Below are 25,895 nucleotides of genomic sequence, written 5' to 3' on the forward strand. Positions count from 1 at the left end.
AATAAACACAAATATGAAATAGAGGAGCGTGGTGATTGCCCAGCCACCAAACAAAGAATTCCCCATGATCTCAGATGGCCTCCTGAATCAACAAATGTAATTCTGGTGCCATATATATAAGGACTATCTTTATATTCCCTTTTGATTCTGAATCATTGAGATGATTTATCTAGCCCTTAAGTGTACCTGAGAGTTTTGGCAGGGAATCAATAGAAGAATAACCATCGGCAGCCAAGGGCACATTATCCTTCAACTATGAACAGTCTTCTATATCAAGGCTCTTCCCTTTATCCTGACATAAACCCATTGGCTTTAAATGTTTTGCACAGTCTGTAATTCATTTGTTTTGGTTGGCCCCTTACTTTATGTAGAGTAATTAAAACATTGCACAGATGGATAAGATGGCATGTTAAATTTAGCAACACTTGTTATACATCAATATTATACTAATGCAGTTGCACAGAGGAAAATGGGAAGGAAATAGAAAAGTACTTTAAATGATGGGTTAACATTACAAGTTAGCCTTCCCACCATGCCATGAGAAGGAATACTATTGTGAGTACTACCTACAGGCAGAGGTCAATCTTCCTATTGACCAGAATCCAAAACTGTTGACGAGATGGGATAAGTAAAGCGTTTAATAGAGACAAGATAGCTACTGGAACAGAAAGATGTGTGGGCATAAATCTGACTGATAAATCTTTCATCTGCTGCAGAAACTCTTTGCTGAGCAGTTAAAGAAGTATGACCAGCTGAAGGTCTACATTGAGCAGAACCTGTCTGCCCAGGAAAACATCCTGAAGGCCCTGACAGAAGCCAACGTCAAGTATGCGCCAGTAAGGAAGATCATCAGTGAGGCAGAGCAGAAGTAAGTCAACCAGTGTTATTTCATTGGCTTTTATGGTTTTTAGCTTGAGGTCATGGCATAAAGAGTATTTTAAATCACATTTTTTCTCATACTTGTAGCAAGCTGAATGCATGGCAGCACATGTACGTTGTCAGACTAATCTCTTAATTGACAGGTGGAACCACACCGTGCAAACTCTTATCGCCTCCTATGAAGCCTATGAAGATCTGATGAAAAAGTCCCAAGAGGGAAAGGATTTTTATGCGGACCTAGAAAACAAAGTGGCCAAGCTGGTGGAGAAATCACGAGCGGCCTTTGATGCTGCCCAATCCTACAGACAGCAGGTGCTGGAACGGTAAGGCTGGTGTGTTCAGTTGAATTCTCTCTAGCATATGGAATGGGTCTGTGTAATGTGCCAGGGGAGTTGCAGCATTCTAATAGTATAAGAAGTTTGGCTGAACCATTTTCCCATCAGGTTAAATAGACGTTCAAGGGACTCAAGCAATTCCACCAACTGATAACGTTTGTATTGATTCTAGGTATAATGGCAATATATGATTTGTAGAAGGAGGAGCACATTTACTTGCATCTAATAGGCTTCCATTACACCTAACACACCAGTTCTCAGGTTTCCCCTATTTTTGGGAATATTGATAATTGTACTTTTATGCAGGGAAATAAAGAAGAGACCCCCACCACGACCAACTGCTCCTAAGCCTGCAATGCAGAAGAAAACCTCAGATGTTGACCTTGACAACCTTCCCCTCTCTGACCTTCCCAACCTGCAGCACTCTCTTTTCTATTCTGATCTACCTGAGGAGCTGAAGAGTCTGCCCCCAGAGGCCCTTCTTGCCCAACTTGACAGGTTGTCTGCAGATGGACTTGATGCATTTCCTTTGGACTTTCCTACGTATGGTGGAGTGAATGCCTACAGAACCAGTAGGACTGCCAGTGCTCCTGTGGCTGATCCACATGCAGTGCCTTTCAACCACAGCCCCCACTTTAATCCCTTGCCAGGACACGGTCCACAATATGGAGGTGTTGCGTTCCCAGCTAATGCTTTCCCTCCTGTTATATACAATGGTAACCCTCAGCTGAGCTCTGGATCAGCTGTACCACCCCAGTTCAAACAGTCGGCTATTCCCAAGGCAAATACTCCACCCCAAGCACCAGTGTCCTTGTCATCTCCACAGAATCCTCACATGTACCCGGCAGGAGCTATGAGCAGGGTCCATGTTCAGCCTAACCCAAATACTGTTCCCATACCCCCTGGTTATGCACCTGCTGCCATGCCACAGCCAAGAAGCTCCCCACAGCATATGCCAATGCCCATTACAGCAGCCCCTGTCACCCATCAGTTTAAATCTACCGCTGGTGTGGGATTTGGAATGGGACAGCAAGTTTCGTCCTCAGGAGTTTTGCCGACTGCAGTAAACTATTCAGTGGCAGGTTATGCTCCTCATGGTAGCCCACAGCTCCATAGTACAGCCCCTGTGAGTGGCTTGCAGCCGCAAATGACACTGGGCATCCGTCCAGCAACCACCACTGTGAACAGTATTCAAGGGCCTATTTCAAGCTACACAACTCCTAGGATGCCTGGGCCAAACCAAGCACCTCAGCACAACCAGACTATAAATCAAACTTTGCCACCTGTTCATCCTCAGAGTGTTTATATGGCTCCTCCTGTGCACCCAGCAATGGGTCAGCCTGCTCCATATGCCTATCCTCAAGGGGGTGTTCCACAATACAATCAGCCACCTCAACCCATTTTACTCACCCAGCCTCCACAAATGTTTCAGGCCCCTGGACAGATTCAGCACAGACTAGATTCAGCAAGGCCTCCATCTGTACATAATCAACAGCAGTATGCCCCTCCTCCACAGCCTCCATTTGCTGCTCAAATGAGACCACCTCTTCAGCACCCACATCCTCCTATTTATCAGCCTCAAGGACAGCCTCCTGTTGTGCCTCAGGTACCAGCGCAGCAGCATTTTCATCATCAGAATCAGTTTCAAGGGATCCTTCCTCTTCAACCTGGTGCCCAACCCCATGTCCCACCACAGCTAGGGCCTCAACATTTTCCTGTTGTTCCTCAGGACAAGCTGCCTCCACAGGCCCTTCCTCCACATTCTGCTGGTATGAACTTTCCTGGAACAGTTCCCAGACCTGCAGGCCCAACAGTACAACCCATCCCTCCTCATATGGGTCAGGCAACACCTCAAATTCACCCTCATCCTGCACCAATCACATCAACAATGCCCTTTGTTCCTCCAGCAAGACCCACTGTTCCTCCTCCAAATAGCTTAGCCAGTCAGATGCCTGCTTTAAACCAAATGCCTATGGGCGGACCTCAAACTACTCCTGCCATTCCCCACCACGTACAACCTCCCAGTAGCCCAGCCATGAGCCACTTACCAGGAGCAGTTATTGTTTCAGGAGCTGCAGCTATCCCATCTCCAGCACCTTCTCCTCAGCCATCTTTAGTTATACAGTCTCAACCAAGCCTTCCCACTTCTGGGCCAGCCACTACTGCTATTCCGCAAAGACCACCTCCTTCACTAACACCAGGAACTAAGCCTTTAAACCAAGGGTCTGGTGAAGTTGTTTTCCAGAGGCAAAGCTCCTCAACAGATGACCTTTTGTCTTCGAGTCCTGAGAGCCAACATGGTGGCTCCAATACCTCAGTTGGCCAACCATTGTTGCAGCCCACTAAAGCAGACTTAAAAGAAGGACAGAAACCCAAGGCAATTCAGCTGATTGAAAACGACCCCTACGAGAAGCCAGAACATGTGATGAGGCTGCTGTCTGAGCTTGACCGTTTCAGAGTTGTTGTTGAAGCTTTAGATAAACCTGTGCCCGGTGCATCAACTCAAGTGGACTCCATGTGGAAGGAATTTCAGGACGCTCAAGAGAAGGAGGCTAGACAGCAATCTATTGCAATTGCACGCTGCTACACCATGAAAAACCGACACCAGGACATCATGCCTTATGATAAGAACCGTATTATTCTGCAGTCAGGGAAGGATGATTACATAAATGCCAGTAAAATTGAAGATCTCTCTTCCTACTGCCCAACCATCATTGCCACCCAGGCCCCACTTGTCGGCACTGCTTCAGATTTCTGGCTGATGATCCATGAGCAGAAGGTCTCCTTGATCGTTATGCTGGTGTCTGAGCAGGAGATAGAGAAGGTAAGTGCCTGCAATTTTTATATTATTTCCATATAAACTGAAATATTCTTATGTAACCTTGAGGCTTTCTTTTCAGCAAAAGGTTTTGCGGTACTTTCCCTTGGAGCGAGGCCAACCAATGGTGCATGGGAATATAACCCTAACACTCACCAGCCAAAAAGTCACAGACATACATGTGGAGAGGGTGCTGTCCCTGCAGTACAAGGACCAGAGTCTCAAGCGCTCCATCATTCACCTGCAGTTCACTTCATGGCCTGAGCTGTACGTACCTATCGCTTGTAGTGGGATGAGCAGAGAGGAAGGGAATGGGCCATAATCCTAGGTTTATGGTTAAAGTGTGGAATGCAGTTGCAGGAAGGCGAGTTTAGGTGTGAAGCGCTTGTGACAAGTGCCAGTATGAGGGGACACCTTGAAATCTCCATCCATTGTGAATTTTTATGATTTCTTTCTAGGGGTCTCCCAGACAGTAAAAGCAACTTGCTGAGATTCATACAGGAGGTGCACAGCCACTACCTGCACCAGCGCCCCCTACATACACCCATAGTTGTTCACTGCAGGTGAGTGTCTCACTGTACTGGTCTTTTACATGGTCCTAGAGGAATGACTGTAGCAAATGCTTAGGACATGGTTATGAGAGAAAGGTGATTCCACCCCAGCTCTTGCGCCTGTCCTCTGCTTTTTGGGTATATGCCCTGTACCCCATGTCTTTCTGGTATTTTCCCACAATCTCACATAATTTTGGGGTGTATTTTCTCCACCCCACTCTTCCTGTTTTGATATATATTTCATCAAGCCAGGCTTCTTTTCTTTAATAAAGGGATACTGTCATGGGAAAACTAGTTTTTTTTTTTTTCAAAACGCCTTAGTTAATAGTGCTGCTCCAGCGGAATTCTGCACTGAAATCCATTTCTCAAAAGATCAAACTGATTTTTTATATTTAATTTTGAAATCTGACATGAAGCTAGACATATTGTCAGTTTCCCAGCTGACCCAGTCATGTGACTTGTGCTCTGATAAACTTCAGTCTCTCTTTACTGCTGTACTGCAAGTTGGTTTGATATCACCCCTCCCTTCACCCCTAGCAGCCCATCAGCAGAACAATGGGAAAGTAACCAGATAACCGCTCCCTGGTAGATATAAGAACAGCACTCAATAGTAAAAATCCAGGTCCCACTGAGACACATTCAGTTACATTGAGTAGGAGAAACAACAGGCTGCCAGAAAGCAGTTCCATCCTAAAGTGCTGGCTCTTTCTGAAATCACATGACCAGGCAAAATGACCTGAGATGCACCTACACACCAATATTACAACTAAATACACTTGCTGCTTCAGGAATGACATTTTATATTGTACAGTGAATTATTTGCAGTGTAAACAGTGTCATTTAGAAATAAAAACTACACCATCAAAATCATGGTTACTCATTCTTTAAATATTTGACATGTTGTTTCTTCTTGAAATCTTGTTAAATTACTTGTAACCCCCCAGCTTTTTTGTACAACTGTTTATTGTTTGGTTATTTTATGCTTTAATGGGGGTTTTTTTTAACCATGGTGACGTTTCCCTCTGCCTGTAGTTCCGGTGTGGGAAGGACGGGAGCCTTTTGCCTCATGTACGCAGCGATACAAGAGGTGGAAGCCGGCAATGGAATCCCAGATCTTGCAGAACTTGTGAAGAAGATGAGGCAGCAAAGGAAATACATGCTGCAGGAGAAGGTATGAGGGCACCGAGGGGATGAAGAATGTGTTAATAAAAGATACAGGAAGGTGCTATCACTGTTAGTTACCTCCTTGCACTACTTTGGGCCCCAGGGTGGGTGGCTTAGATGCATTACTGTGTGTGCCATTTACTGCAGATTATGTTGTACTTTCTCTGTTCCAGATACACCTGAAGTTCTGCTATGAAGCTGTGCTAAAACATGCCGAGCAAGTCTTGCAAAGACATGGTGTCTGCACCCCGTCCTCCAGCAAGCCTCAGCACAGCACCCCACTAAAGGTGACTGCCATTTTCTAATTGTATTTGTTAGTCGGGAGTCCATATGGCTGATTACCGTAGATCTCTAACTGAGCCAGAGGGACATGCCCCAATTCCAAAGGCAATCACAATACATAAGTTATTTCAAAAAGATATATATCCCAAGGCTTCTTTATAGTAAAAACAAGTCATTTATTAGTAATCACATTAAAAAGTTTTCGGTACATACTGACCCCACATGGCCCACCTTACGCGTTTCGTACCCTCCGGCACTTAGTCATAGGTGTCTCTGCCATTTTCTAAAGGCTTGTCTAAATGTATTCAGTGTGCATGGATGCGAACACTGAGCATGTATCACTTACTGCATTAAAGCATGTGTCATGTCGTTGGCTTAAAGTTAGTTTAGATGTGTAGTGTATCATTATGGCTGATTGCACTTCCACATCTGTACTATTTAGTCTGATCGCAGAATCTGGATTCTGCAAAGACTTCACCAGGAATGGTGCGATAAATATGATTCTGCTACTCGTTCATGAAAGAACTCACACTTTGCCTGCAACATTGTCTTTTCTGTACTTTCCAGAGTATCACTAAGTTATCCATATGCACTGCCTGTGCGCTGTCCTTTGCTAACAGGCAGGAGGACACCATTACTTCTTGTATCTCAGAGCCGAGTCCTAACCCTTCACCATCTAAGTACTGTATAGAAGACATAGCTGTAGGCTGAGGAGACTTATCTGGGCTGAACTAGCGTATGAAAATGTGTATTGCGTTTTCCCATAAATAGTTCAAAACTGACAAGCAGTATTTTCTCTATGTAACCATGGTGATAAGTGTGAAACGGTTTCAGTCTGCATAATTTAACAAAGCGATTTTGTGTTGCAGCTGTACACTGTGCAGGACCCGCAAGACATAGTACTGGGGGGAGACATGCCTATCAGCTCCATTCAGGCTACTATCGCAAAGCTGAGTATTAAACCCTACCCTGGAGGCACGGAGAATCCAAGTTCTTATCAGCTGCCGACTTCTATAGATTCCTGGGGAAACGAGCCGACGACTAGTAACGTATTTCAGCCAGAGGTTCCCTCGATTACCCCTCAGCCTGACGTTACGCTCTTGGCAGTTAGTAAAGAGTATCAGCCATCACAGGCGCTGCCTCCCACTGCTTCGAATGGTAATTCTGTCCTCGTAACGGAAAGTGCAACAGAAGTGTCCAAACATCTCCCCGTAGTCGCCGGCGAGGTAATGACGAAAACAGAGCCGTCCCCCGCTGTTAACTCTACATCAGCTTCATCCTCTTCTCTCAACCTGCTGGCCTCCCTGACGCCTGAAGCCTTCAACCTGGACAGCTCCCAGAAAGGGAAACAAAAGATGAGCAAGCAAAACTTTTTACAGCCACAAAATGGAGGAGGTTTGGCACGAGGAACCACTGCTGCTGACGACCCACTGAGCATGCTCGACCCACTCTGGACACTTAAATAAATCCCAATGGGAAGCGGGTTCAGCCATGGCTTTGCCTTACATGAAATTAGGGACTGTTACCATTAATGTGGGGTTCTCTCCTCCCCCCTTCATGTTAGTTGCATTCCAACTCAGTCTCCACTGAAATGCTTGTCTTTGGCTTAATGCAACCATCCATTTGTTGGAGAGGGTGAGTTGGAGCTGGGGTATCTTTACACATCACTTAGAAGACAACACTAACACCCATGCCCATATACGAATGGGCTAAACCTGCCTAGAACTGTTCTCTGGTCATCATACCCTTTAGACTTAATATCTGGCTGACCATTGGGCAAAATCAGTTGCAGCTTCTCCATGGAAAGAATGCTCTACGTGTGCCAGGTGGGGCCCTGTGCTAATGTAACTCAATGTGTATAATAATAATAATCATTTTCCATTGGCTGTGCCCCGCTGCTGTTACTGTGATGGAGCCAGGAAACAACACTAACTGATCAGTCCAAGCTGAAATGTAGCACTTGTGTGTCTTGTACAGTTCTTCTGCTCCGTCCTCACTGGCCTGGGTCTTGTACGTGTCTTGTGGGCTGGCATAGAAAGAATGAGGGTGATGATATGTGGCCCTTCCTGGGACCAGTTGTTTGGCTTAGTGATATACTCCTTGCAAGGGTTAATCATGGATTCTTTAATGAGCTACGGTTTTTATAAGGACAGAGGCTGAGCATATTCAGTGTCATTCCCAGCGGTGCAAATAAATGGCGAGGGCTTGAGTTCTGTTCTCATTCTGCCATTTTGCATCATCCATGAGCAGTGACGGAGAATGGGGAGTGCAGTCCAGGGTCCAATACATCTCTCTACAGCTTTCCCTGGGACTGACTTGCACCCCGTGCTTTCAGATAGGGTCTTGTTCCTTGCTGCACCTTTATACCAGTACTGTCCAACTTATAACATATAGTGGGCCAATTGTATGTCATATAACATGCTGGAGGGCCAGACTGAATTAAAATGATGATGTCATATAATGGAGCCTGTGAGCAGACTGGGGGCCACAAAAATCCTTTGGATGGCCACGGACCTCCAATTACAGCTCTGCTTTATACCATTCACCTTACAGCCAGACAGTGGGTGGGGGTTGTGCTGTTCCTTTATACCATACACATTCATGGGGCACCCCAGTGTTCTCCCTGAACTATAGGAACATGAAGAAACCTGTCTAATTAATACAAGACAAAATCATCTTGTGCATTTCAACACGACTGTTTCACAAGTCCACTGAGCATGTGCAGTGCCACCGACTGGGCTGAGTTTAGGGGTTCTATAAAGTGGGGGTCGCATCTGTTATAGTAGCTGTGCCACAGGGATGATTATGAATCCATTCTGATGCAGATTGGATTCATTCTCAGCTTTCTGTTGGAATTATGTTTCATATAAGCTGTATATAGTGAGTGGGTCCCTGGGCTCAGGGAAGTGCTAGCAGTGCGGCGGGTGGGCTTGGGGCCTTGGGCTGGTACAGAATCATCAAACATAACGTTTAATATTTTTAGCCTTCGCTTTTGTTCCCATCAACATTGTCTTTTTAAATCAGACAACTGTCAGATTTGAATACTTATAAAGAGATCCCTGGATTAAAGAGGGGGTATCTACATAAGATCAGGGGGGGTATTCCCAGTAACATTATCTGACGTGTAGAATCCGTGTACAAGATGCCAATGGTTATAGTGGATCAGTGTTACTGCCGTTGCCCCCAGCCAACGTCTGTGCTTTTCCACTTCTCACCCCATTGCACAAACTTCATATTGTAAAAAAAATCCTAATTGTAACAGAAATGATTCTTATGGAATTCCTACTGAATCCCTTGTATCTTCCCCCGAGTTGTGCTCATCTTTGGAGGAGACGTGTATCAACAGAAGAAGCCCCCTGTTTTCTGCATGAGGAGCGCCCTCTGCTGCCCTGGACAAGATGCATGTGACCCATTGTGACATCGGCAGTACTGTGACATTAACAGTTGGTGTGAAATTCCCAGTATCCAATCCACGGCTTATGGTTAGCAAGGCAGGTGAGAGTTGTAGTTCAGCCACGTTGGGATGATTGTTAACCCCCTGTATGACACACTCCAAATAAAAGGGACCAATCAAGGACATAGCTACTGGCACTGGCTACATGCTTATTGCAGATGGTCCCTAAGCCTTTAAATAGAGTGGGGCACTATAGTGTATAGCTTGAGAAGAAGCCTAATATTGTTTTTAATTCTTTTATTAAATAAATGATTGTTTCGTCTTAAGGCTGCGGCATCCTTGTTTTACTTTGCCTTGCTCTGGACGTATAAACACACTGAATATGGGGGCTGCTTGCTGCCCCACCCTTTTCTTCAGTTTAGTATTTCAGGTCGGGATGCACCTAATCCACTATTTTGGATTGGGCCGAATCCTTAGTGAAAGTTTCGGGCGAATACCGAACATATGCAAATTAGGGGTTTGAAGGGGGAAAAAAAGTCAAACGATTTCCCTACCCGTCCCTAATTTGCATATGCAAATTATGATTCGGGTCAGCCAGGCAGAAAGATTCAACCAAATCCGAATCCTGCTGAAAAAGGCTGAACCCTGGATTCAGTGCATCCCTGATTTCAGGAGGTATCTGGTTGCCAGGGCATTATTTACCCTAGCAACCAGGCAGTAATATGAATGGGAGAGTGACGGAATAGTAGGAAAAGTAATAAAAACAATACAATTGTAATTCTCACAGAACATTTTTTGGCTGCTGGGGTCATGACCCCCATTTGCAAGCTGAAAAGAGGTCAGCAAATAACGAAGAAATAAATAATGAAGACCAACTGCATAGCTGCGAGGAATAGGACATTCTATAACCTGCTGAAAGTTAACTTAAAGGTGACCTGAACACTTTAATAATCACTGTGAGCAGAGAGGGAAGTTCCTCCCAGCCTGTGCTGTAAGTCCCTGAACTGGAGCTGCTCTCAGAATATCTTCTGCTCCATAGTCACAATGGATGGAACAGTCGCTTTTTAACCCCCGCAACGTGCTACAGCTGCTTCTCTCTTCTCCTCCCCTTGGTGGGAATTTCGCCCCTCTCCAAAGAAGTGGTACAGTCCCTTATTTCCACCACCCCCAGAGAGAGAGCGTGTACACATTTAAAGGGATTGTTCAGCTTTAATTTAACTTTAAATATGATGTAGAGAGGGATATTCTGAGAATTCATTTTTCATTCTTTGTGGTTTTTGAGTTATTTAGCTTTTTATTCAGCAGCTCTCCAGTTTGCAATTTCAGAGATCTGGTTGCTAGGAACCAAATTTCCCTAGCAACCATGCACTGATTTGAATAAGAGACTGGAATATGAATAGGAGAGGCCTGAATAGAAAGATGAGCAATAACAAATGTGTAGCCTTACAGAGCATTTGTTTTTTAGATGGGGTCAGTGACCCCCATTTGAAAGCTGGAAAGAGTGAAGAAAAAGGCAAATAATTAAAAAACTATGAAAAATAAATAATAAAGAACAAATGAAAAGTTGAGTAGAATTGGCCATTCTATAATATACCAGAAGTTAAAGGGATCCTGTCATGGGAAAACATGTTTTTTTCAAAACACATCAGTTAATAGTGCTGCTCCAGCAGAATTCTACACTGAAATCCATTTCTCAAAAGAGCAAACAGATTTTTTTATATTTAATTTTGAAATCCGACATGGGGCTAGACATATTGTCAGTTTCCAAGGTGCCCCCAGTCATGTGACTTGTGCCTGCACTTTGGAATGGAACTGCTTTCTGGCAGGCTGTTATTTTTACTACTTAATGTAACTGAATGTCTCTCGCTGGGACCTGGATTTTACTATTGAGTGTTGTTCTTAGATCTACCAGGCAGTTGTTATCTTGTGTTAGGGAGCTGCTATCTGGTTACCTTCCCATTGTTCTTTTGTTTGGCTGCTGAGGGGGGAAAGGGAGGGGGGTGATATTACTCCAACTTGCAGTACAGCAGTAAAGAGTGATAACCAGATAGCAGCTCCCTAACACAAGATAACAGCTGCCTGGTAGATCTAAGAACAGCACTCAATAGTAAAATCCAGGTCCCACTGAGACACATTCAGTTACATTGAGAAGGAAAAACAGCAGCCTGCCAGAAAGCACTTCTCTCCTAAAGTGCAGGCACAAGTCACATGACCAGGGGCAGCTGGGAAATTGACAAAATGTTTAGCCCCATGTCAGATTTCAAAATTGAATATAAAAAAATCTGTTTGCTCTTTTGAGAAATGGATTTCAGTGCAGAATTCTGCTGGAGTAGCTCTATTAACTGATGTGTTTTGAAAAAAACATGTTTTCCAATGACAGGATCCCTTTAACCTAAAGTCACTACAACTCTCAGAAGAGTCCATTAACATTTGGGGGGGTCTGTACCACAGATACAGTTAAATAAGTAACAGTTCCCTCCTAAAAACAGGGCCCCTGAGATGTTTAGCAGCCAAAGGAAAGTTGTGGCCCCGCCCCTGTTCAGAAGCCCAAGTCTGAGTCGTGACTGAGTTCAGTAGGAAGGACACGCCTCCGGCTATTGGAGACACTACTGAGCCATATCCTCTCCTCCCCCCTATGCTGCGCGGCCCGTGGTACATCCCAGTCACTCTCTGCAATTCCCCCCTCCGCCCGCCAGAGGCCGCTGCCTCTCTTGTCCGTCCCTCCCCAGCACAAGCCTTGCGCGCTCTGTGACAGGAGGAGAGTTGAAGGGTCGGAGGTTGAGTGGAGGGAGCCGGCGCCGCTCATTTGTCTGTTCAGTGAATCTACGGAAAGCGCGGGGAGAAAGTCACCAGAGAGAACTTCTTCTTCTTCCCAAGCCCAGGTGAGGCCGCTGACAGGTGTACGGGCTCCGCTCTGGGGCGGGACAGCGCCAAGTTCTCTGCTCTTCCGGTGAGAGACCGGAGTTCCGCCCGCTGCCGGGAGTGGGATGATGTAATACTTGCGGTGTGACGTCACTGAGCTGCCGTAATTGGAGGCGCTTCTCTCATAGTCTTGTCATGTGACGGCCATGTGATTGTGTATTTGTATTTACTGTGTATTATGTGTCTCTCCTTGTGTCCTACTCACTCTGGTGTCAGTCTGTGGCCTCATGTAGTTTATTATGTGTCTCACCTTGTCTCACAGACTATGAGCAAACTGAGGGGACTGTTCCTGCTGAATTGTGCTTAGTACAGGGAATACCTATGCTGCCATAGTTTTATGGGATCTCTCTGTACAGACTATGAGCAAACTTAGGGGACTGTTCCTGCTGAATTGTGCTTAGTACAGGGAATACCTATGCTGCCATAGTTTTATGGGATCTCTCTGTACAGACTATGAGCAAACTTAGGGACTGTTCCTGCTGAATTGTGCTTAGTACAGGGGATACCTATGCTGCCATAGTTTTATGGGATCTCTCTGTACAGACTATGAGCAAACTTAGGGGACTGTTCCTGCTGAATTGTGCTTAGTACAGGGAATACCTATGCTGCCATAGTTTTATGGGATCTCTCTGTACAGACTATGAGTAAACGTAGGGACTGTTCCTGCTGAATTGTGCTTAGTACAGGGAATACCTATGCTGCCATAGTTTTATGGGATCTCTCTGTACAGACTATGAGTAAACGTAGGGACTGTTCCTGCTGAATTGTGCTTAGTACAGGGGAATACCTATGCTGCCATAGTTTTATGGGATCTCTCTGTACAGACTATGAGCAAACTGAGGAGACTGTTCCTGCTGAATTGTGCTTAGTACAGGGGAATACCTATGCTGCCATAGTTTTATGGGATCTCTCTGTACAGACTATGAGCAAACTTAGGGACTGTTCCTGCTGAATTGTGCTTAGTACAGGGAATACCTATGCTGCCATAGTTTTATGGGATCTCTCTGTACAGACTATGAGCAAACTTAGGGACTGTTCCTGCTGAATTGTGCTTAGTACAGGGGATACCTATGCTGCCATAGTTTTATGGGATCTCTCTGTACAGACTATGAGCAAACTTAGGGGACTGTTCCTGCTGAATTGTGCTTAGTACAGGGAATACCTATGCTGCCATAGTTTTATGGGATCTCTCTGTACAGACTATGAGTAAACGTAGGGACTGTTCCTGCTGAATTGTGCTTAGTACAGGGAATACCTATGCTGCCATAGTTTTATGGGATCTCTCTGTACAGACTATGAGTAAACGTAGGGACTGTTCCTGCTGAATTGTGCTTAGTACAGGGGAATACCTATGCTGCCATAGTTTTATGGGATCTCTCTGTACAGACTATGAGCAAACTGAGGAGACTGTTCCTGCTGAATTGTGCTTAGTACAGGGGAATACCTATGCTGCCATAGTTTTATGGGATCTCTCTGTACAGACTATGAGCAAACTTAGGGGGCTGTTCCTGCTGAATTGTGCTTAGTACAGAGGAATACCTATGCTGCCATAGTTTTATGGGATCTCTCTGTACAGACTATGAGCAAACTTAGGGGGCTGTTCCTGCTGAATTGTGCTTATTACAGGGGATACCTATGCTGCCATAGTTTTATGGGATCTCTCTGTACAGACTATGAGCAAACTTAGGGACTGTTCCTGCTGAATTGTGCTTAGTACAGGGAATACCTATGCTGCCATAGTTTTATGGGATCTCTCTGTACAGACTATGAGCAAACTTAGGGACTGTTCCTGCTGAATTGTGCTTAGTACAGGGGATACCTATGCTGCCATAGTTTTATGGGATCTCTCTGTACAGACTATGAGCAAACTTAGGGGACTGTTCCTGCTGAATTGTGCTTAGTACAGGGAATACCTATGCTGCCATAGTTTTATGGGATCTCTCTGTACAGACTATGAGTAAACGTAGGGACTGTTCCTGCTGAATTGTGCTTAGTACAGGGAATACCTATGTACCATAGTTTTATGGGATCTCTCTGTACAGACTATGAGTAAACGTAGGGACTGTTCCTGCTGAATTGTGCTTAGTACAGGGAATACCTATGTACCATAGTTTTATGGGATCTCTCTGTACAGACTAGGAGCAAACTTAGGGACTGTTCCTGCTGAATTGTGCTTAGTACAGGGGAATACCTATGCTGCCATAGTTTTATGGGATCACTCTGTACAGACTATGAGCAAACTTAGGGGGCTGTTCCTGCTGAATTGTGCTTAGTACAGGGAATACCTATACTGCCATAGTTTTATGGGATCTCTCTGTACAGACTATGAGCAAACTTAGGGGCTGTTCCTGCTGAATTGTGCTTATTACAGGGGATACCTATGCTGCCATAGTTTTATGGGATCTCTCTGTACAGACTATGAGCAAACTTAGGGGGCTGTTCCTGCTGAATTGTGCTTATTACAGGGGATACCTATGCTGCCATAGTTTTATGGGATCTCTCTGTACAGACTATGAGCAAACTTAGGGACTGTTCCTGCTGAATTGTGCTTAGTACAGGGAATACCTATGCTGCCATAGTTTTATGGGATCTCTCTGTACAGACTATGAGCAAACTTAGGGGACTGTTCCTGCTGAATTGTGCTTAGTACAGAGGAATACCTATGCTGCCATAGTTTTATGGGATCTCTCTGTACAGACTATGAGCAAACTTAGGGACTGTTCCTGCTGAATTGTGCTTAGTACAGGGGATACCTATGCTGCCATAGTTTTATGGGATCTCTCTGTACAGACTATGAGCAAACTTAGGGGACTGTTCCTGCTGAATTGTGCTTAGTACAGGGAATACCTATGCTGCCATAGTTTTATGGGATCTCTCTGTACAGACTATGAGCAAACTTAGGGACTGTTCCTGCTGAATTGTGCTTAGTACAGGGGATACCTATGCTGCCATAGTTTTATGGGATCTCTCTGTACAGACTATGAGTAAACGTAGGGACTGTTCCTGCTGAATTGTGCTTAGTACAGGGAATACCTATGTACCATAGTTTTATGGGATCTCTCTGTACAGACTATGAGTAAACGTAGGGACTGTTCCTGCTGAATTGTGCTTAGTACAGGGAATACCTATGCTGCCATAGTTTTATGGGATCTCTCTGTACAGACTATGAGTAAACGTAGGGACTGTTCCTGCTGAATTGTGCTTAGTACAGGGAATACCTATGTACCATAGTTTTATGGGATCTCTCTGTACAGACTAGGAGCAAACTTAGGGACTGTTCCTGCTGAATTGTGCTTAGTACAGGGGAATACCTATGCTGCCATAGTTTTATGGGATCTCTCTGTACAGACTATGGGGGTGCTTGGGCAGAGAAGGAGTAGTGATGCATTACAATGGGGTGTTTGGGCAGTGATAGACTTCCAGTAATGATGCCAGGGGTTGTGCTGTGCTCTGTGTAAGTGAAGTCTGTAGGTTGGTACAATTGCCAGTCTGGTACGTTCTCATTCAGAAGCCAAAGAGCCGCAGCAGTGAGTAAAATGTTGATCTTTGCCACATTCTCTCAGTACAGCAGTAATCACTAGTGGTGGAAATAATCCAGCCTGATCTGATATTTAAACTCACTGAATGAAGCTTTGTTTTCTCCGGTACTGATCCGATAAAGGCAAAACATTTGGGATAATTCCCTTTTTGTCTTACTTTTTTTTTTCTTTTACATCTTGTTTTTCTTTCTTAAAGGAACAGTTCAGTGTGAAAAAAAAAACTGGACAAACAGATTGTATGTGCAAAATAAATATAAAAGCAGGAAGTAGTGTTCTGGCTATTATGTTACACATCCACTCACTCCAGCCTTTATACATTACATTTTTGCCTCACTAACTATATTAGATACATTATTTATTTTGCACATACAATCTATTTACTCAGTTTTTATTTTTACACTGAACAATTCCTTTAAGAAAGTGATGAAAGGATCAGTGGGCGGAACACGTACTGTACATATTACTGTACATTTGCTCATGAACATATAAAGGAGAAGTTTGCCTTTCAAATACTCTTTTCGGTTTTCCATAGACGGAATGACTTTTCCAGTTGCTTTTTATCGGCGGCGTCACCCAGTGGCAGTTTAGTGAGTCACATTTACATTGTTACACTTTGCTACATTAGTGACAGTGTCGGAAGTGAATAATAAATGTATCAATAGAAGCCGTTGATTTGAGGAAAGATCAGCCCGACGTGTCCCCAATCCCACTGTTTTTGGATTATGCTGTAGGGTTAATCCATCCAAAAGATGGGCTCTGGCTCTACTCTCATTACAATGCTGTGCGGCCAGATTAGAATTTATATTTATATTTTTCTCTTTGCTGCCCAAGAGCTCCAGGTTTAATGGTAAGGAAAGGTATCTAATTCACTGGGATGGTGGGTAAAGATTATGTACTGATCCATTAAAAAAAATTGGAGTGCAATGGGGTGCTTGGGCACAGAAGGAGTAGTGATGCATTACAATGGGGTGCTTGGGCACAGAAGGAGTAGTGATGCATTACAATGGGGTGTTTGGGCAGAGAAGGAGTAGTGCTGCATTACAATGGGGTGCTTGGGCACAGAAGGAGTAGTGATGCATTACAATGGGGTGCTTGGGCACAGAAGGAGTAGTGATGCATTACAATGGGGTGTTTGGGCAGAGAAGGAGTAGTGCTGCATTACAATGGGGTGTTTGGGCAGAGAAGGAGTAGTGAAGCATTACAATGGGGTGCTTGGGCACAGAAGGAGTAGTGATGTATTACAATGGGGTGTTTGGGCAGAGAAGGAGTAGTGAAGCATTACAATGGGGTGTTTGGGCACAGAAGGAGTAGTGATGCATTACAATGGGGTGTTTGGGCAGAGAAGGAGTAGTGCTGCATTACAATGGGGTGTTTGGGCAGAGAAGGAGTAGTGATGCATTACAATGGGGTGTTTGGGCGCAGAAGGAGTAGTGATGCATTACAATGGGGTGTTTGGGCAGAGAAGGAGTAGTGCTGCATTACAATGGGGTTGTTTGGGCACAGAAGGAGTAGTGAAGCATTACAATGGGGTGTTTGGGCGCAGAAGGAGTAGTGGATGGCATTACAATGGGGTGTTTGGGCAGAGAAGGAGTAGTGATGCATTACAATGGGGTGTTTGGGCAGAGAAGGAGTAGTGATGCATTACAATGGGGTGTTTGGGCGCAGAAGGAGTAGTGCTGCATTACAATGGGGTGTTTGGGCAGAGAAGGAGTAGTGATGCATTACAATGGGGTGTTTGGGCGCAGAAGGAGTAGTGATGCATTACAATGGGGTGTTTGGGCAGAGAAGGAGTAGTGCTGCATTACAATGGGGTGTTTGGGCACAGAAGGAGTAGTGAAGCATTACAATGGGGTGTTTGGGCGCAGAAGGAGTAGTGATGCATTACAATGGGGTGTTTGGGCAGAGAAGGAGTAGTGATGCATTACAATGGGGTGTTTGGGCAGAGAAGGAGTAGTGATGCATTACAATGGGGTGCTTGGGCACAGAAGGAGTAGTGATGCATTACAATGGGGTGCTTGGGCACAGAAGGAGTAGTGATGCATTACAATGGGGTGTTTGGGCAGAGAAGGAGTAGTGCTGCATTACAATGGGGTGTTTGGGCAGAGAAGGAGTAGTGATGCATTACAATGGGGTGTTTGGGCGCAGAAGGAGTAGTGATGCATTACAATGGGGTGTTTGGGCAGAGAAGGAGTAGTGCTGCATTACAATGGGGTGTTTGGGCACAGAAGGAGTAGTGAAGCATTACAATGGGGTGTTTGGGCGCAGAAGGAGTAGTGATGCATTACAATGGGGTGTTTGGGCAGAGAAGGAGTAGTGATGCATTACAATGGGGTGTTTGGGCAGAGAAGGAGTAGTGATGCATTACAATGGGGTGTTTGGGCGCAGAAGGAGTAGTGCTGCATTACAATGGGGTGTTTGGGCAGAGAAGGAGTAGTGATGCATTACAATGGGGTGTTTGGGCGCAGAAGGAGTAGTGATGCATTACAATGGGGTGTTTGGGCAGAGAAGGAGTAGTGCTGCATTACAATGGGGTGTTTGGGCACAGAAGGAGTAGTGAAGCATTACAATGGGGTGTTTGGGCGCAGAAGGAGTAGTGATGCATTACAATGGGGTGTTTGGGCAGAGAAGGAGTAGTAATGCATTACAATGGGGTGTTTGGGCAGAGAAGGAGTAGTGATGCATTACAATGGGGTGTTTGGGCGCAGAAGGAGTAGTGATGCATTACAATGGGGTGTTTGGGCAGAGAAGGAGTACTGCTGCATTACAATGGGGTGTTTGGGCGCAGAAGGAGTAGTGATGCATTACAATGGGGTGTTTGGGCAGAGAAGGAGTAGTGCTGCATTACAATGGGGTGTTTGGGCACAGAAGGAGTAGTGAAGCATTACAATGGGGTGTTTGGGCGCAGAAGGAGTAGTGATGCATTACAATGGGGTGTTTGGGCAGAGAAGGAGTAGTGCTGCATTACAATGGGGTGTTTGGGCGCAGAAGGAGTAGTGATGCATTACAATGGGGTGTTTGGGCAGAGAAGGAGTAGTGCTGCATTACAATGGGGTGTTTGGGCACAGAAGGAGTAGTGAAGCATTACAATGGGGTGTTTGGGCGCAGAAGGAGTAGTGATGTATTACAAATGGGGTGTTTGGGCAAGAGAAGGAGTAGTGCTGCATTACAATGGGGGTGTTTGGGCGCAGAAGGAGTAGTGATGCATTACAATGGGGTGTTTGGGCAGAGAAGGAGTAGTGCTGCATTACAATGGGGTGTTTGGGCACAGAAGGAGTAGTGAAGCATTACAATGGGGTGTTTGGGCGCAGAAGGAGTAGTGATGCATTACAATGGGGTGTTTGGGCAGAGAAGGAGTAGTGCTGCATTACAATGGGGTGTTTGGGCACAGAAGGAGTAGTGAAGCATTACAATGGGGTGTTTGGGCGCAGAAGGAGTAGTGATGCATTACAATGGGGTGTTTGGGCAGAGAAGGAGTAGTGATGCATTACAATGGGGTGTTTGGGCAGAGAAGGAGTAGTGATGCATTACAAGGGGGTGTTTGGGCGCAGAAGGAGTAGTGATGCATTACAAGGGGGTGTTTGGGCAGAGAAGGATTAGAGAAGCATTACAATGGGGTGTTTGGGCACATTTGGGATAATCCCCTTTTCGTATGTTTTTTTCTTCTTTCTTAAAGGAACAGTTCAGTGTGAAAATAAAAACTGGATCAATAGATATCCTGTGCAAAATAAAAAAACATTTCTAATATAGGTAGTTAGCCAAAAATGTAATGTATAAAGACTGGAGTGAGTGGATGCTGTGAGGCAAGATAAGAATTTATATTTATGTTTCTCTTTGCTGCCCAAGAGCTCCAGGTTTAATGGTAAGGAAAAGTACAAGGAAACGTTGGGCCTGTATTGAAAGCAGAAGTCAAATCTGATTATTTCCAGTAATTCGCATGAATTCAGAGGTGGATACACCAGAGTATGAGTTGAGAGAAGTCACAGAGCATGTGCAGCACTGAGACAGACATGGATAGGGTGAAGATCATAGGACAATCCATAGTTCCCTGATGGGTCAGTGTAGGAATATCTGTGAACAGACTGCATAGAAATAAGTGATCTTTCTTTGTGTTGCTTTAGAATTACCTGCAGGACTTAAGTCAAATCTTTTCACTATGAGCAGCCTTGGCTGGGGGGTTGCCTGTGTGTGTGGCACTTGGGCCTCGCTGCCCCCTGTTCTCTGTCAGTCGGGGGTCTCTGAGTGCCCCTTTGTACCTGCTAGTGCCTAACCCAGTGTGACTGCCTCCCATTCTATCCATAAGCCTGTATTTGTCCTTTCCTGACTTGTATTTGGGATAGTGAGTGGGGAGAGCATAAAGGTGCCGTACAATTTGCCCACGCACGGGTCTCCCCACACAGAGGTGTTAGTGTAAGCCTATTAGAGAAGCACCTCTATGCTCCACTTGACTCACAGCCCCTGTTTTTCTCATTGGAACAGAAAGGGAAACAGAGTGGGGTCTTTGTGCCATAGAGAGCTGCACTTCTGGGAGCCAGGGGAACAAAGATTAAATGTAGATGACAGGCCTGTGACACTGGCATACAGGGTCAGACTGGATGATTGGGGGCCCACCGGGTTCCAAATCTCTGGGGCCCCCGCAGCGCGTGTGATGCGAATGTGCGAATGCCGACGCACGGTGCTTTCAGCTCTATTGATTTCCACTGATTTCCAGGCAGTAACCAATCAGAGACTTGAGGGGAGGCCACATGGGTCATTTCTGTTGCTTTTGAATCTGAGCTGAATGCTGAGGATCAATTACAAATCGGGGAAAGATCCGCTCGTTTTGCGGATCTTTGAGTCTATGGCCAGCTTAAGGTGAAGCTTGTAGGCACTATATAAATAAATGTAGATGAATGAATGTGTGTAACAGCTGCTATATACAGTACATGAGTAGGAAATACGTTTAGGCTAAAGGTGCTCCCACACTGGCTGATACTGCCCAATGGAGTAGGGCGTGTGTAACATGAAGCTGACGCTCGCTGTAGTATGTTGCTATTGGATATAATCGAATGACTACTTTATTATTTCCATTGCCTCATTCTGCCTCGTAAATACTATCTCCTTTATACCATCAGTGACTGATTGTGAGGCTCTGATCTAATTGGTTTTACTGCTTTATACTCTGCTTATCTCCTTTCCATTCATTATTATATCCTGCGCTGTTGTTGCCCTATCATAACAAAAGTGAATTATACGTCAAGTATAATTAGTTCATTAACCTTCTTTCTATAGCTTAATCAGAATTAAAGGCTAAAATAATGGCTAGAAATACTGTATATTATGTTACTGGTTGCACTGCCCTATAACGGGAATGGTCCAGACATCACTTTCCCATCTTGGATATGATTCTCCATGTTTGTCGGCCATCTTGTGTGTGTCAGTGGCACTGCATATGCTCAGTGTGCTCTGGGGGCGGCTGTTGAGAAGCTTTGGGGTCGTCAGAATGAAGCAGAAAATGAATTTCCATGTGGATCAGCATTAATGACTTATTGTATTGTGACTGGTATCGTATTACAGGAATGGGACCTGTCATCCAGAATGCTTGGGACCTTGGATTTTAGGGTCAGTCCATACAAGCAGATTCGGGGAGATTAGTCGCCCCAGCGACAAATCGCCTCTCCTTCAGGGGGACAATCTCCCCAAACTGTCTTGCCCCTGCCCTTCGCCGCCGTTTTCCGAAGTCGCCCGAAGTTTCCATGTGAGGCAACTTCGGAAAACGAAGCGCCACGTGTGCATTGCCGCAGGCGATTTTCATTTTAGCCGGCGAAGGGCAGGGACAAGGCAGTTCGGGGAGATTGTCGCCCCGAAGAAGAGGCGATTTGTCGCCTCAAATCTGCTGGTGTGGACTGACCCTTACAGGTGTGGGATCTGTTATCTGGAAACTCGTTATCCAGAAAGATCTGAATTACGGAAAGGCCATCTCCCATAGACTCCATTTTATCTAAATTTTAAAACTGATTTCCTTTTTCTGTGTAATAATAAAACAGTCGCTTGTACTTGATCCCAACTAAGATATAATTAATCCTTATTGGAGGCAAAACCAGCCTATTGGGTTTATTTCATGTTTATATGATTTTCTAGTAGACTTAAGGTATGAAGATCCACGTAATGGAAAGATCCGTTATCCAGATGTCCCAAGCATTCTGCATAACAGGTCCCTTTCCTGTATTGTTACAGAGAAGAAGGAAACCATTTTTAAAAATGTGGATTATTTGGATAAAATGGAGTCTATGGAAGATGATCTTCCTGTAATTCAGAGTTTTCTGGATAAGGGGTTTCTGGATAACGGATCCCATATCTGTATGTATGTAGCTCTGTGTGTGTGTGTATATATATATATATTTAGTTCTCCTTGGACAATAAAGACTGCAGGGTAATATTTCAGGTGGATGCAACTAGTTTTTATTTTACTATGATCATGTGTTGAGAGGGGGGTCCTCTCCCATATATTGCACCAGTGCCTGGCAGACTCTACTGCTTCTTCTGATGGTAACAATGTCCGAGCCTGATGGCTGGAGCAAGTGTCATGTCTCTTCCAGTTGAGCCTTTGCTTAGAGCAGCAGGGAGCCAAGGTAAATAGCAATGAAGCCATTGCCCGGAGTCATCCCATAAAGCAACAAGTCACCTGTGTGAGACATTCCTCACACTCCCTCACTGTAGCACTGGGAGCCGCCATAGAACAACAACAACGGGCCCTTACTGAGTGTTGTCTGGAGACACACGGCAAGTGATTGTGACATGAGTCAACATGGGCCGCTCCTTGGCTTGTACCATCTCTGCTCAGTATTGGACCGGCTGCACCTTCATTCCCATTCCCACCATTGCAACTTCTCTGTGTAAGGAAATCCATGGGGCAACAGGTAACTGCATTTAAAGGAGAAGGAAGGAAGGCATGTTATACTTGGGGTGGCCAAAAGTAGACACCCGAGTGATTGTATATACTTACCTGACACCCCCAAGTGATTGTATATACTTACCTGACACCCCCAAGTGATTGTATATACTTACCTGACACCCCAAGTGATTGTATCTACTTACCTGACACCCCCAAGTGATTGCATTCTATCTTACCCTGACACCACCCAAGTGAATGTATCTACTTACCTGACACCCCCAAGTGATTGTATCTACTTACCTGACACCCCCAAGTGATTGTATCTACTTACCTGACACCCCCAGTGATTTATCTACTTACCTGGACCCCCCCAAGTGGTTTTCTACTTACCTGACCCCCCCAAGTGATTGTATCTACTTACCTGACACCCCCAAGTGATTGTATCTACTACCTGACACCCCCAAGTGATTGTATCTACTTACCTGACACCCCCAAGTGATTGTATCTACTTACCTGACACCCCCAAGTGATTGTATCTACTTACCTGACACCCAAAGTGATTGTATCTACTTACCTGACACCCCCAAGTGATTGTATCTACTTACCTGACACCCCCAAGTGATTGTATCTACTTACCTGACACCCCCAAGTGATTGTATCTACTTACCTGACACCCCAAGTGATTGTATCTACTTACCTGACACCCCCCAAGTGATTGTATCTACTTACCTGACACCCCAAGTGATTGTATCTACTTACCTGAACACCCCCAAGTGATTGTATCTACTTACCTGACACCCCCAAGTGATTGTATCTACTTACCTGACACCCCAAGTGATTGTATCTACTTACCTGACACCCCCAAGTGATTGTATCTACTTACCTGACACCCCCAAGTGATTGTATCTACTTACCTGACACCCCCAAGTGATTGTATCTACTTAACCTGACACCCCCCAAGTGATTTGTATCTACTTACCTGACACCCCAAGTGATTGTATTTACTTACCTGACACCCCCAAGTGATTGTATCTACTTACCTGACACCCCCAAGTGATTGTATCTACTTGACCTGACACCCCCAAGTGATTGTATCTACTTACCTGACACCCCCAAGTGATTGTATCTACTTACCTGACACCCCCAAGTGATCTGTATCTACTTACCTGACACCCCCAAGTGATTGTATCTACTTACCTGACACCCCCAAGTGATTGTATCTACTTACCTGACACCCCCAATGAAGTGATTGCTATCTACTTACCTGACACCCCCAAGTGCATTGTATCTACTTACCTGACACCCCCAAGTGATTGTATCTACTTACCTGACACCCCCAAGTGATTGTATCTACTTACCTGACACCCCCAAGTGATTGTATCTACTTACCTGACCACCCCCAAGTGATTGTATCTACTTACCTGACACCCCCAAGTGATTGTATCTACTTACCTGACACCCAAGTGATTGTATCTACTTACCTGACACCCCCAAGTGATTGTATCTACTTACCTGACCCCAAAGTGATTGTATCTACTTACCTGACACCCCCAAGTGATTGTTCTACTTACCTGACACCCCAAGTGATTGTATCTTACTTACCTGACACCCAAGTGATTGTATCTACTTACCTGACACCCCAAGTGATTGTATCTACTTACCTGACACCCCCAAGTGATTGTATCTACTTACCTGACACCCAAAGTGATTGTATCTACTTACCTGACACCCCAAGTGATTGTATCTACTTACCTGACACCCCCAAGTGATTGTATCTACTTACCTGACACCCCCAAGTGATTGTATCTACTTACCTGACACCCCAAAGTGATTGTATCTACTTACCTGACACCCCAAAGTGATTTTTATCTACTTACCTGACACCCCCAAGGTGATTGTATCTACTTACCTGACACCCAAAGTGATTGTATCTACTTACCTGACACCCCCAAGTGATTGTATCTACTTACCTGACACCCCCCAAGTGATTGTATCTACTTACCTGACACCCCAAGTGATTGTAATCTACTTACCTGACACCCCAAGTGATTGTATCTACTTACCTGACACCCAAAGTGATGTATCTTACTTACCTGACACCCCCAAGTGATTGTATCTACTTACCTGACACCCCCAAGTGATTGTATCTACTTACCTGACACCCAAAGTGATTGTATCTACTTACTTGACACCAAAAGTGATTGTATCTACTTACCTGACACCCCAAGTGATTGTATCTACTTACCTGACACCCCAAGTGATTGTATCTACTTACCTGACACCCCCAAGTGATTGTATCTACTTACCTGACACCCCAAGTTCTTCCAGCGAGCACCACAGAGCGATCCTTTTCCTTCTTCTTCTTCCTTCTCACGGGTGCACATGCTCAGTAGAGCGAAAAGCTGAACTTTAATGAAGAAGTCGCTATTTCATTGTTCTCTGCATTTGTCTGCCCCGGGAAATTTGAAGAAAGAAGAAGCCGGAAGAGGATCGCTCCGTGGAGATCGTCAGAATAACCCCGGCCCAGTGCAGTTTTCTGCTGATCGGAGCATCATAGTGATGTGCGGGTCAGTATTTCACCCACGTCGCGCTTCTGTGTTGCTTTTATAGACCCGTGCCGACCCGAGCAGGCGCAGTGTCTATAAAAGATGAACATGCCGGCGACACACGTGAAGAAGCGTGCGGGGAGGGCCTGAACCCAGTTGTGAGGTAAGTAAATACAATCACTTAGGGGTGTTTAATTTTTGGCAACCCTAAGTAAAAACTCCTTAGGGCCTCAAGGGGACAGTTGTATGGTCAGATGATGCAATTTTGGCTGTGGCTGGATTATAATACGAGAGTGTAGACGCGTCAGGAGACGACTAATGTGGACGTGTTGATTTCTAACCTGCCTGATGGATATCAGCCATACATGGTTTATTATAAGCTGCCATCTTGGTTGGGGAGGGCTGAGCACCAAATGTGAGTGTCTGGTTTATTTCTATTTATAAAGCACACCCACAGTTACTCCGCTTTCTACTCACAGTCCAAATGGTGGAGCCTCAGGCATCATGAGCAGAGAGACTCCATCCAGAAGCTCCTGAGCACAACAACTCCACCTTTGATCTATTGGCTGCAATTCCAGCTTAACGGGTCTCTCC

At 45.1% G+C, this 25,895-nt stretch overlaps 2 protein-coding genes across 2 annotated transcripts in view; both read left to right on the plus strand.

Annotated features, from left to right (window-relative positions):
- Positions 1-9,749, plus strand: part of ptpn23.S (protein tyrosine phosphatase, non-receptor type 23 S homeolog) — a 36,233-nt gene extending 26,484 nt beyond the window's left edge. The window contains exons 18-25 of the mRNA XM_018268949.2: positions 717-868; positions 1,023-1,202; positions 1,521-4,038; positions 4,115-4,299; positions 4,491-4,595; positions 5,616-5,754; positions 5,921-6,034; positions 6,899-9,749. Of these exons, the coding sequence (XP_018124438.1) occupies positions 717-868; positions 1,023-1,202; positions 1,521-4,038; positions 4,115-4,299; positions 4,491-4,595; positions 5,616-5,754; positions 5,921-6,034; positions 6,899-7,495 (3,990 nt within the window). The 3' untranslated portion in view covers positions 7,496-9,749. The remainder of the gene's footprint in view (positions 1-716; positions 869-1,022; positions 1,203-1,520; positions 4,039-4,114; positions 4,300-4,490; positions 4,596-5,615; positions 5,755-5,920; positions 6,035-6,898) is intronic.
- A 2,431-nt stretch (positions 9,750-12,180) lies between these two features.
- scap.S (SREBF chaperone S homeolog) overlaps positions 12,181-25,895 on the plus strand; it is a gene marked incomplete at its 5' end in the record, with an annotated part of 50,011 nt that continues 36,296 nt past the window's right edge. Inside the window, 1 exon segment of the mRNA NM_001091808.1 lies at positions 12,181-12,305.

Source organism: Xenopus laevis, chromosome 6S, assembly GCF_017654675.1.
Source record: "Xenopus laevis strain J_2021 chromosome 6S, Xenopus_laevis_v10.1, whole genome shotgun sequence".
Classification (NCBI taxonomy): domain Eukaryota; kingdom Metazoa; phylum Chordata; class Amphibia; order Anura; family Pipidae; genus Xenopus; species Xenopus laevis.